General features: G+C 38.0%; 1 protein-coding gene across 1 annotated transcript in view; it reads left to right on the top strand.

Moving 5' to 3' along the window:
- Window positions 1-13669, top strand: part of DYNC2H1 (dynein cytoplasmic 2 heavy chain 1) — a 368188-nt gene that overhangs the window by 217369 nt on the left and 137150 nt on the right. The window contains exons 76-79 of the mRNA XM_045019043.1: window positions 3826-3986; window positions 6633-6758; window positions 7496-7606; window positions 13211-13366. Of these exons, the coding sequence (XP_044874978.1) occupies window positions 3826-3986; window positions 6633-6758; window positions 7496-7606; window positions 13211-13366 (554 nt within the window). The remainder of the gene's footprint in view (window positions 1-3825; window positions 3987-6632; window positions 6759-7495; window positions 7607-13210; window positions 13367-13669) is intronic.

The raw sequence follows: 13669 nt of genomic DNA, 5'->3' as shown, positions 1-13669 counted from the left end.
TGATCCTTCAGTGCTGGGCTGGGATGCTTTCTTCTTAAATTGGGAACAGAATATCTATTCCCACTTTTCCCCCTTGTTTCAAGGATTTTGAAAAAGAGCAGACAATGCCAAGCTTGATAACCCCAGTTGAGTATGGATGCCTTGGTTCTCCCAGCTCTTGAACATCATAGTGGAGCCTTGGCTGGTGTCTTCTTCTTTCCTATTCAGATAGACTCATTAAAATGTCTACCATTAGGTTAGTTGTTATTGCTGGGGGGGGGTTGTTTTTGTTTTGTTTTAATTAGCAAAAGTGATTAAATAATATTGAAGGCTAATGATTTGCCAGACATCATTCTTTCACATACTTTTGCATGTTTTACAAGATGAAAACATACAGGATGGGTTAACTTTTAAAGTTTTTAATTTTTAAATATATATTTTTCTAAGGTTTTTACAATAAGTTGGTGGGAGGGTACACTTTAAATAGATTGGTTCCATGATGAGTTTTGTACAGTGTGAATTAGATAGCCTTAGTTTAATATTGAATTATTTTAGCTTATTACAATAGCCTAGGTAATTATTATTTATTTAGAGTTTAATTCTCATCTACTGTGAGGAAAGAAATAGGCTCCCACTTTGAGAAATGAGATATTTTTATGTCGTTCATTTAAGGTATTCTGATGCTACTAATTAAGATACCTTCTCAGTACTTCTGTTTCTTGTCATCATCTGAACATGAATAGCTGTCACTTTTCAGTGATTTGTTTAACTTTGTTTCCTAGCAGCCTCTTGTTTTTAAAAGCAACACTATCAGAGCTGGTAAACCTAAAATTATCTCTGCCAGCTTTGTTTTGGTACATGTCATGCAGCTGATTACTTGTGAGCTAGAGGAATAACTGAATCTTACAAGAAGGCTTCACTCAAGGCTAAGACATGAGATATTCCCATGATCTAATATGATCTCTAGAAAACTATGAATATATCCATATTGCACCCCTAGTTCTTCACACTGCTTATTACTTCTATTACATTATTGCCCAGTTTGCCTAGTTAGGATCAAGGCTCCATTGTGTTAGGGACTGTACAAACACAGAATAAAACATAGTTTCTGGTCTGAAAGGTAATGTTGGAAAAGTCAGTGTCAAAAAAGAACTGGCTTGAATATTGAAAGCAGAGTGGTTTTTCAAGAAGGGTGGTGACTAGTGGGCTACCACTGATAATTAGGCCTAGTTGAGTTATTGTAGGTATTGAAAACTTGATATAGCATATAGTGAAGAAAGACTATAATTCATTATACTTTTTGAATTTCCGTATGAGTAGATGTGGAGAATATTAACCAATAGGATTGAGTATACAGTCAGTAGTCATATGCTATAAATCACTGTATAGGAGAAAATTGTGAGTTGTTGTCGAATATGGAGATATAACACCTGGAAACAGTGCTTATCCCTGAGGAAGATATTTCCAGATGGATTCACTCCAATGATAAGCCTCTGCTCTGTCATTTTCTTATACTGAGCATACTGCAACTGCAGCTGAGCAGGTCTTTCCCTGCAATTGCAGCTCTGGTCTGCTACAAACGAGGTCTTGTCTGGCACCTGAACTGAGAGCTGGGAGGCAGCCCGAAGCTGGTGTTAATAGGACCTTCATGTATATTCTGGAGTGTCTAGTAAAATTGCTCTTAACAATTTAAAGCACTATAGAATATAGGCTGTTAGACTAAAATGAGGTAAATATGTTTAAAAATTTGCTCCACTCTTTTTTAAATGCAAATTTTAAAAATGGTTTAATGTTTGACATGGAGCATATCTGTTGATTTGTCATCGTAGGGTTTCTATAGCACCTAACACCTCACTGTCTTAGGCTCAGTTCAGTTTTTCTTATTAGATGCGGAACTTTCAAAGCCAATTTGCAGCAGCCTCATCAGCAAAGTGAAAGCCCTCAGTCCACCATCAAATCTGGTTAGAGGGCAGTCATCAGTGATGTGTGACATTGTCTGTCTTTGGCAACAGCTGCATGTGGGATTCTTTTGTTGGACCAAAGTGGGCAGGCTGGCTGCATATTAACCCTTCCCCAATCAAAATCGGTTAAGAAGGGTTGATGAATGGAATAGCAAATCAAAGCCAGGTACACATATGGTCAGGACAGTTATAAGAGACTGGTTTATGATGGCAGCTGCAGACCATTCTTCACACTACATAGACTTGGCAGAGAAATCTGGGCAGGACAAGTGGGCCCACAGTGAGTGCCTTGATGACAAGTGCGCTCTTGGGTGGTTGAAGATGTCTGTGTATAGTGGTAGGCTCAGATTTGCCCTGATCTTCTCAACCATTCTGGCTGTCGCACTCTCACAACAGATGTGTGGAGGAGTGATGTTGCTTAACATGGGGAGTCATGGTACTGGTGTGCACATGATTACAACGTAGTTACGTGTCAACCAACTTGACGTGAGTTGAATGGAGCTAGATTGGAGCATTGTATTTTGGTGCATAGTAACAGAGGGCTAAACCAGATGATTGGGTAGTTTGAGCGTTTGCTCCCTAAGAAGTGCTGGCCAGTTTGCTTAGAAGGTTGTTGTGTGTCCTCACCTTAGCTGCAGTTTCCCTCAACTGATTAAGATGTGTGAGAGAAATGCAGTGTTGCCAAGCACAGAATTATCACTGAAGCATGTGCTTAAATCCTTTTTACATAACTTTAAGCGTGTACTTAATGCTTTGCTGAATTAGGTCAAAGTGTTCAACATCAAAGTGACATGCTGCAGCAAATTATAGATGAAATTCATCCTGGTGAAGCAGGCTTGTGCAAGGTCATCCCAATCACTTAGGCCCTCATCAAAGCAAGACAAGTCCATAAGATTTGTATGGTGGTACTGCCACACTGGAATTAACCTGAGCCTATGTCAAAACTTCCTGTATTCTTTTACTCCAATTCTTCTCTTTCTGTATATTACCTGGAAGATAAGGAGACACAACACTCTTGTACTTCTCATCGATCCAGTTTAGGAGCATCAGGTTTGTGCTTGAATCATATGGATGGGTCATTAGAGCATGGGTGCTTCTACCTGTGCTACCAGATCTTTCTCACTGAAAAACCAAATATTCTCTATCCAAATAACTGGAGTCCGTATGCTAGGTGGTGTAGATCATGATACCTTATTAAATACTGATGTTGAATGCTCTAAGGAAGTGCAGTCTCTCCAAGCTCAGCAAGGAACTGTTATTCTCTGAAATCAAAGCCGTTTCATTTAGGCTTGACTAAACAGTTGTCACTTGTCGTCATTTCCTGAGATTGTGAACTTTGAAGAAGTCTTTTCCCAATATTAGGGTGCACTTGTGAGCTGTTTCTGCTTATCATCTACAAGTAAATTTAATCTCTCTTTAGTCCTCCGGTTGTTATGGTGGGTGGTTTTGTTTTGTTTTTTTAGTTCTGAAAGTTCCAGATTTGATCCCCCAACATATGTGATGTCTGTATAAATGTGTAAGCAATTGATTGCAATTGAACTAGGATAAAAAATGTGGTTCTACCATAGGCACGTTTTTGTGGTCACTAAGATCAGTCATAGCAACTAAAGCAGTCCCATATCCATAATAGCATCTGTCCTATTTGTCTTTCTGTTTAATTTTGCAATATGAATTTGTTGTATTATAGTACCTTATTTATATACCAAAGTGGGTCTTTTGTATGAATAAGAAGTTTAAAAAAAACACGTAGTCTTTTAGGAAATGATGTTTTGTTCTAGCTATATATGTAGCTGGTTTATCTTGGAGTGGAAGGAGTTTATTTCTAAGGAACATTCTATTTTGTATTGTTACTTTATTTTTTTTTTTAATATTTGTCCAATTGCAGGAATAAAAGAGTTGTCCCCACCACCCCTGAATCTAAAACGTCTGTATAAAGAGACATTGGAGATTGAGCCCATCTTGATAATTATTTCTCCCGGTGCTGATCCTTCTCAAGAACTACAAGAACTTGCCAGTGTGGAAAGACATGGAGAGTGCTACCACCAGGTTGGTCTCAGATATGCATAGTGATACAATATAATGTTTGTGTTTAAAATATACAATGGTCATAGCAGTGTTTTTAATTTCTATTTTTAACTGAAAAAGTAAAATCAGAGATTAAAGTAATATTCAGTACTACTGATCTTCATTTTCTTTAGGAAATTCTGTAAAATAGTTTGAGAATCTTAAAAACTAAGTATTAGTTAATTGATAGCTGATAGTAGTTTTTGTACAGTACTTTGCTCTTTCAAGTCTGCCCAATAGATCATTCAAGATGGCTTCTCTGGGGAAGTACTTAGATATAAGAGGTGCATGTTTTGTGACAGCATGAAGTCTATCGCTGACCAGCACAACAGATGCTTTCCTGCCTGGGTGAAAGCTGAACTGGTCTCCACGTGGTGTTTGCTCTGCACTGCATTTCAGCACAAAAGGTCAATTGATTTGACAAAGGAGTCTGAAGATCATTTTTCAAGAGCAGGTCTCATCAGCACGATATAGCCTGACTCTGGATTGCATCTGAAAATCCAGCTATGAATAAACAGAAGACTTCAACCTTCTCTAAGCCTCTCAGTTTCAAGTACAGAGAATATTTGGTACCATTGAATGCAGCTCTTAAAAAGATGCCCAGCAAGGATGAGAAGGACTCATCTCCAAAAGTCAGCTGCTTAAAGCTGACCAAAATTAGCTACAATTGGGTTCATGATATGTGTGTAACCTGACAGCAATTAACCTTTTAAGGTCTTCCCATAAAACTGATGTACTCATTCCCAATGGGTATTTGAATATGAAGTACTCCACTTTGGATCTGAATCAATCTTCCTCAACTCCTCTGATAACATAACAGGTTAGGGGCAGTTTAATCTTGCCTCTCAGCAGTCTTTGAATTTGTACTTTTTTCTCAACTGAACACTAGTGTGATCTGTCCCTCCTCGCATACTCTAAAGATTCAAGTCTCTCTGGGATCCCATCTTGTTATTAATATATATAAGAGCAGCTTTCTCGCTTTTCATCTTTTGACACATCTGATATTAGCTCTGTGTGATTGGATCCAAGAATGTCCTTCCCTTCTTGGCCATCCCATATAATGTTTTGGAATGATATCTGGACAAAGAGTGACATTCTTATGGTAAATCTTCTGGATGTTGTCCTATTAAAAAAGATTAGAAGAGAAGCACTAAGTCTCCAAAATCATCTTTCCCAAACATTCCACACAGTAGATAGAATCTCTGATTTTTTTATTTATCTCATAAATCATCTCTGTAAGCTGACAGAGTAATTTTGAATCAACGGGGAAAGATAGGGAACAGACCACTGAGGGTTTAGCATCTACTTCTACCTTACCTGATAACTTGATCACCTTTTCCTTATCACCTCCTGATTATTCAAAAACATTCCAAGATAAGGTATCATATGTTTGGCTTATACACTGGACATCCCTGCATCACCAGTCCAAGAGAAGGCCCACAAACTCTTTGATTTATTTGAACTGAGGGATAAAAAGCATGACAACTCTTCCATCAATAGATGTCTACTGGAATTATCCACAGAGTCATGGTTCTCCTTACCTCTGTTTCATCAGTGACAGACAAGCCAAGACAGACTTTAGTAGCTCCATCAGAAGCACTTTGACGTCTTCTTAACTGTCTTGCACCATATTCCTTGTTATTTGACAGTCTCTGTTAGATGGTAGGGGAGCTTGGTTGAACATTCATTAAGAGTAGTGTAATAGACATCTGGCACAAATGCCTATTCCATTAACTCAGCAGTTTCATTGAGATGGGGAAAGGGAAATCTTGTCTTCATACATCATTCCTCAGAAAGTTCAGTTTAAGATTTTTGATTTTCCATTTGGAAGTCCTAATTTATTTAGCAGCTGAACAGACAGCACTCTTAAGAAAATTAAGAAGACAAGGTCCTATGCTAGGTCATTTGTATCTCCCCACTTTTCTCATAGAAAGAAAACATGCTTGTTTCTCCTATCCCTTACCAGTTTTACACTGATGTAACTCCATTATCTTCAATATAATTATTCCTAATTTACATCCATGTCAGTAGAAGAGAATCAAGTCCATCTTTTTTGCTATCAAAGGTGGTATCGGTAATCTCAGTACCAACAGTGTCACACTATCAGAGTTCAGTGTCTAACAAAGCAATTTGTATGTCAACCTGAAAGGGAAACAATGCTGCCATCACCCAGCGGCATCAGCTCTTTCAGTACCAAGCACTGATTTTGATATTTTAGATACTGAGCTCCAATCCAGTCTCTTGCAAAGACCCATCTCCATTTCCATCCTTATGTGGCAACAGACTCCTTTTTAATCCCATCATAAGTATATTAGACCAATGGTTTCTGTAGATCATAAAGGATATGCCAGCTAGATCAAATCCCTTTCATCAATACAATTCTATGTATTGATGCATGTACACTCCCTAACACTCAGATGTTTGCAATGTTTGGGAGATTTACGTGGCTTGTTCTACTCCTACAATGGGGATCTTCAAAGGAAAAAAAATCAGAGAATTCTAGTTAATGATGAATAACCTTTCTATTTTGTATTTATAATCTAATTTTAAGTAGAGTGTTTTGTTTTCACCGTTGAACAAAATATTAAGGCATAATAATTCCCAATAAAAATGTGTTTCTTTTTGCAGGTTGCAATGGGCCAAGGCCAAGCTGACTTAGCCATTCAAACTCTAAAAGAATGTGCACGCAATGGAGAATGGCTTTGTTTGAAGAACTTGCATCTTGTTGTATCTTGGCTTCCTATTTTGGAAAAGGTGAGAATAACTGCATCAGAGTCATCTGCGTCATTTCAGAAACCTCTGGCAACTTCTATGCTAAGTATGCAAAGTTGATGACTGTAATACGAGGGTCTGGAACAGAAATTTGCAGGTTTCCTAGTCACCAGTGTGATTACACGTTTGAAATCAAAGAGAAACACACCTCGTTTGATGTGGTTTTGACTTTAATTTTCATTGAGTATAGAAAATGAACTATTTCCTTAGAGCCCTATTCTGCCACCCTTATGATGAATTAGTACTTAATTATTTGAGTAGTCCCATTGTGACTCATACATGCCTGAGAATTTGTACTGCTTAAAGCAACAGCGTCAGCTCAGAATCCAGTTTTTTTTAATTAGTTTTAAGTACTATACCTGCCTCTGAGTCTTCCTGCTGTTTTTTGTTGCTTTGCAATCATATTTTCCTATATTTATAAGAAGATACTCTTCCGTGTTGTGTGAAAGACTCACACATAGAGGAGAAAACTGACTATAAAGGTGTAATAGTAAAATAGCTATCTACTAAGTGCTGTGAAATCTACAAAGTAAACCAACCTGAAAAAATGATTTTCTCCAATCTGTCAATTATTGTAATCCCAGATGTTGCTTGCAACAACAGTAGGTGTTTTCAGACGGAAGTATGATTTTAAATTGATAATATCCCTTTAAACTTTTACTGTCCTGCAGAATCAAATATTCATAATTTTAATACAGTATATCTCCTTTTTAAAATAGGAATTGAATACTCTTCAGCCCAAACCTAATTTTCGTCTGTGGCTTACTGCTGAAGTTCATCCAAAATTTACTCCGATTTTGCTTCAGTCAAGTCTGAAAATAACATATGAGGTAAGATTTCTAAGAAACGTTTTTATTGTATAGCTACAGACAAGTATTAATGCAGTCATGAGAGATGAAATAATAGGCATATCTCTTATAGAAGAAATTTCAGCAAATTCTAACTGTGACGTTGCACTCTATATGATTTTATGAAAATATGCTAATGAGTGTGAATATAATGTAACTGGCATATGCTTCATGCAAAAGGTCTCTTGTAAGGTATCATTACAAAGCTTATAATCTACTGAGTGTGGTCATCCTATTTGTTTGTATGTATGTATCATACTTGTATCTGAAACTAGAAATATGAAATATAACTCTGAGGGCCTATTGTAGTTATGCAAAGTGTGGGCCATTAATGTTTGGAATCTTGATGGCTCCCATCAATCAGGACAATTGACTGTGGATGGCTCTGTTTGCTTGCAGGCCTTCCTGTGAGTCAGGCTGGGAGGAATAAAACCTTGAAGTCTTACAGTGACCTGTGATCATGTCACCTGAACTGGAATCCTTCTTTAACCTGGTGCTTTTCCATTTAGATGGAGGGGTGGGAACTCAGAGAGGGACAAAGGATTCCCGTCTTGTGCAAAAGATATATGAGGGTAGAACAGAACAAAGGGAGTGGCAGTCATGAGAAATCCCCTAGCTACCACCTGTGCTGGAACAAGGGCTGTACCAGGGGAAAGAATTGTGTCCAGACTAGGATGGCGTCCAGTCTGTGATAGAAGCTTATTGAAACATCTCTGAGGGTGAGATTTTATCTGTATTCAGTTTTCTTACTGTATTAGGCTCAGACTTGCATGTTTTAGTTTATTTTGCTTGGTAATTTACTTTGTTCTGTCTGTTATTACTTGGAACCACTTAAATCCTACTTTCTGTATTTAATAAATCACTTATTAATTAACCCAGAATATGTATTAATATCTGGGCAGGCAAACAGCTGTGCATATCTCGATCAGTGTTATGGAGGGTGAACAATTTATGAGTTTATCCTGTATAAGCTTTATACAAGGTAAAACCAATTTATTTGGGGTTTGGACCCCATTGGGGGCTGGGCGTCTGAATGTTGGAGACAGGAACACTTCTTAAGCTGTTTTCAGTTAAGCCTGCAGCTTTTACGGGACATGGTTCAGACCTGGGTCTGTTTTTGCAGCGGGCATGTGTGTCTAGCTCAAACAAGGCAAGATTCTGGAGTCCCAAGCTGGCAGGGAAAACGGGTTAGAAGTAGTCTCAACACATCAGTTGGCAATCCCAAAGGGGTTTCTGTGATCCAACCTGTCACAGTAACTAATACAGAATATGGGTTTTTTTTAGATTTTGTCCTTTTTTAAATTATGAATGAAACACAAATTGCTATTCATTTACCTTAGGATATTTTTAGTGATCATTTGTATGATCATGTATGAGAACTTGCTGATCCATGAAATAAAATAGTTGTTTATAAGACTTCCAGAATTTTTTTTTCCAAATTGGGTATAGAAAAATTAACTTTATTAAAATATAGCATAGTGAATCAGTGGTTACAATACTGAATATATGTTTTCTGATTTATCCAAGCAAACGTGGAAATTCAGACTTACGGCTCTTACATAATCTTTATTGCAACCTATTATGCCTGGGTAATGTCATTGCCTCAGAACAGTGCATGATCATACGGAAGTTTCTATAGTGTCTAAGCACAAACAGAAGAGTTAACAGAATGAGAGATTTATTTCTGAATTTCTTGTTTGCTTTTACATTTTATGGCAAGAATGATAACTTCTTAATATTCCTGCCTTATAAGCTGCTCTTGATACTCTGTACCATGCTCTACATCATTTCGCATATGTTTTTTCTGAGTCTGCAGTCTAGTGGTTTAGTTTCCATTTAGTGATCTTTCAGAGTATCCAGGGATGATAATCTTTCTGTGACTCAGTCTGTGACAGTGCAGACACTGGTTTCTTCTGAATTGGTTCTGTTAGGTAGGATGATGTTTTTTCTCACTCTCTAGGTGTCTCCTCTTCTTAGACTATCAAAAATTACTTTAACATTTATATCCAAAATCAATGAGAATTGGTGGGATTTATGCGTGTTGCAATATCTTAAGTTCTTGCCTCAAGAAAATGTTGTAATGGAAAAAGACAACAATGGCAGCCATACTTAAAGTTAAGAGCCTCTGCCTAAGGGTGCATAATTCACCTAAAACTCATCAGGTGGAAAATATAAGTTCCACTCCAACTGCCAGTGCCACAGCTCCCTTTTAACACTTTTTCAGTTCATTCTTTTCTAATCTCAGTCAGTCAAGGTAGGCTCCACAGGAGTCGCCTGCCAGATCTTTTGCTTTGCTGCTTCAGCTCTTTTTAGATGCAGTTTGACTTTGGGTAGTTTCACAATATCATTTATTGCTCTCTAGCTTTCAGTCATGATAAGTAATCAGTTTTCAAATGGTGCTGAACCTTTCGTCTCAGGCTTAACTGGTAGCTTCTTTCAAAGATTTGGTTATTTTCTCTGAGCTGGAGTAAATCTGCAGTTCAATGCAGCTGCTTCCTGCTCTAGTCTACCAGTTGAAACACCGAGCAATTCCTTCATTTTAGAAGTTTATCTGCCTGTGACAGCTTAGGGCAGTTGCTTGCCATTGATGTATCTGTCTGTCTTTCCAGCCTGAGAGCACTTGCTTTGTCAGACAAATTGTAGATTAAGTTCTTGAATCTCTGTTTTCTTTTGTGTTTCTCCAATCTAGTTTTTCCAGGGTTCATTTCAAATGAAAATTCCTTCCACCAGTACCTCACTACACAACATTTAAGTTGTTTCCTGTGATACTTTCTGGATGGCAAACTCTTAGGTCCCTGCCACAAGACTAATAAAGTTTCCAGTTCTACTCCTGGCTGGAGTTGTTAAGACATGCTATCCTGATTGGGAGGGATCTAGAGACTGTAGAGGCTTTATCTTTCTGTGTTGAGGTCAAGACTTGCAGGAACTCTTGAGCCCAGAAACTTGAAGACACAGAAATCTGACATGCAGAAGAGGCATTCCTGCATATCTGACCTGAGGTATGAGCTACAGACAATCAGTTATCTGTGCCTTAACCTTGTTACATCAGTGTGAGGTAGGGGTGATACTCTACACTTCTGCACCTCTGCCTGGATTCATTGATGCCAGTCAAAGGAGACTCAGATTTAGCTATGCAATGTAGAATAGGCAATCTAATGCATCAGCATCTCTGCCTGGATGCACCAGTCAGGAAAAGTGCCTCGGCATCCCTACCTCAACACATTGGCACTAATACCTTAGCAACTGGCAGATAAGGCACCCTGGAGCATCTTTGGTAGTAAGGTGCATTGCATATCAATGAGGTGCCTCATCATACCTGTGCTTTAAACTTGCTGCAAGAGTGCCAAGAAGGTGAGATGTCACTTCACTCTGGTGTATAGTTGCCAGAAGGTGAGGTACCTAATCACACAAGCTTCAGAGGTGAGGTCTCAACCATCAGACCTGTAGATAAGATCCACCAGAATTTCAGCTCCTTGGCATTGGCATCTTAGACATATCCCAAGTTTTGACACTTTGGCATGGTTTATATGGTTGTCAAAGCCCCTTAATCATCATCTGGCATGGAGCTGCTTTAAAGATATTGGTGTCCCCTCTCTCCTTAGATGCCAAGCAGGCTGGGGTGATATGTGAGCATTATGTATCAGAGGGGTAGCCGTGTTAGTCTGGCTCTGTAAAAGCAGCAAAGAGCTTTTGTGAGCATTAGTTACCATCCATGATTTGATGGTACTCACTGAAAGGAAATTGCTTGACTGCATCTGTCACAGAAGGGCTCCCTTGATTCTTTGATTTGGAAAGACAGTTCTGAGCACTGGCATCTATTTAGGTTTTTGCCATGAGACTTTATTGCCCAAGTCAGTTCATGGCTACAAGCTATCCTAGAATAGAGACAGAGATTCCAGTGTACTGAGCTATCAACCAAGGTACCTGTGGGATTGCCATGTCTTCAGAGCACGCTTCACTGATGTCTTTGGTGACCTAGGGCTACCTACTGGAATGTAGCAGTTTGCTGTCCTTGGTGCTTCTTACATTGTTTAGCTCTTCTTCTCTGACAGCAGATGATTCTTTGTCACAGAAAGGAGATAATTCAAGGGGTGGACAGAGTAGATGCTCTTCTGAGCGCTACTGGTTCAAGTGTTCCTGAGAAGTTTTTCTCCAGTTAGACTCCATGTTACAAGATCTGATGGCTCTGTGTTCTGCATTCCAAAATGTTGGCAGTTCCATACTGAGTGGAGTTTTTACGTTAGGCACTCAGGGTAGGGACACCTTCTTACCAATGTTGCGTGCTTTAATAACACTCTAGCCACAAAGTCTCTGAGATTCTAGCCCCTTTTCTGATCTAGCTCCTTGGTGCTGGAGCCATCAACTCTAAAATCACTTAGGCTCCACAATGATATAACTGCACTGATTCTTTCCTTTCTCTCTTCTTGTAATCCCAACATCTTGTTCTTACTAAGGATACTAGTTGTTCACTTGGCTTGTTTTCACTGGTGATTATTATATGGTTTTCAAAGCCCCTTAATCATCATCTGGTCAAGATGTACATATTTATTTTTAGGCAAATCATCAACTTATTAAAAAATCAGTCAGAAAATATTTTGCTACTGTTACAAGTAACCTTAAGGTTGTTGTAAGTAGGCGAAATTAGCCAAAAACATTCTCTTTTTCAAAGAAGAGGAAAAAAATCTTTACAAATAAGAAAACATGATTTAAACCTAACTCCCCTTTGACACCACCTCTCCACTCGATAATTGCCCTGTTCTGTTCATTCCGTTTGAAGCATCAGGCACTGACCACTATCAGAAGACCAGATACCGGGCTAGATGGACCATTGATCTGAGCCAATATGGCCATTCTTGTGTCCTTATATCTACAAAAAACACTTGATAATGGCTTAGCAACTGTTATGTAGTGTTACCTTCTTATTACAGTAATCATAATTTTCTCACTGTTCCCTTGTGCTCTCCACATCTTATGTTTTTATGTTGTCTCTTGACTTGTACTTTTGAGCAGAGACTGTCTCTTCTTATCATATGTATGTACTATGACTATATGCATAGCACAGGGGGCCCTGATCTTTGATCAAGACCACTAGGCTTTATTGAAACATAAATAATAAGTAGTAATAGTGATTGTAAAACAAGAAACTATTTGACTTGTATTTGAACAAATTTTTATTCAGTCTGTTTTAAATGAACACATTTCAAGCTGATGGTCTTTACTTAATCTTTCTTATACTGCATTTCAGTCCCCCTAATTTGTTTATTGTTCTGTTCAGAATTCGCTTCAGTGAGTCAACATTATCTCCAGTCTAAGATGATTATATTATTAGGCCACCTACTATAATTGTTTAATCATCCTTTTCTCTTATTTTCCAAATCTAATTAAGTTAATTTTGAAGATTTAGGAATTAATTAGTGTTAGACATATAACAACAGCATATATATATATATATATATATATATATATATATATATATATATATATGCTATTGTTATATATATATATATATATATGCTGTTGTTGATGTTGTTGTTTAACTATATATATATATAAACACACATGTATATGTTGTTTTTGTCTACCTAGGCCCCTCCAGGCCTAAAAAAGAACTTGATGAGAACCTATGAATCTTGGACTCCAGAGCAGATTAGTAAAAAGGGCAATATGTCTCGAGCCCATGCACTCTTTAGTTTGGCATGGTTTCATGCTGCATGCCAAGAAAGAAGAAATTATATCCCTCAGGTAAGTACTCTAATTTCTTGCCAATGTTTTGTTTGTTTACTAAAATATTTTCTTTCATGTCATAATGAAATAATTTCATATACCAGCTTTTAAGTTTGCTATTTAAAGTAAAATATGCACTTTTGTGTATGTTTGGGCATGCAGAAGTGATAAATATGGCTACTGATGTAGAACTTTGTGGTGGCTACTAATGATTGGATATAGCCTCAGTACAGAACTGGGACTTAATAGCACAGACACCTACAGCTTTTCAGAGTCCCATTGATTCCAGTGGCACTCTTCATGGCTTAGAGGTCTGAGTTA

Source organism: Mauremys mutica, chromosome 1 (assembly GCF_020497125.1).
Source record: "Mauremys mutica isolate MM-2020 ecotype Southern chromosome 1, ASM2049712v1, whole genome shotgun sequence".
Classification (NCBI taxonomy): Eukaryota; Metazoa; Chordata; order Testudines; family Geoemydidae; genus Mauremys; species Mauremys mutica.
Note: the sequence above shows the minus strand (reverse complement) of the source record. Positions and strands in the feature narration are given on the sequence as shown.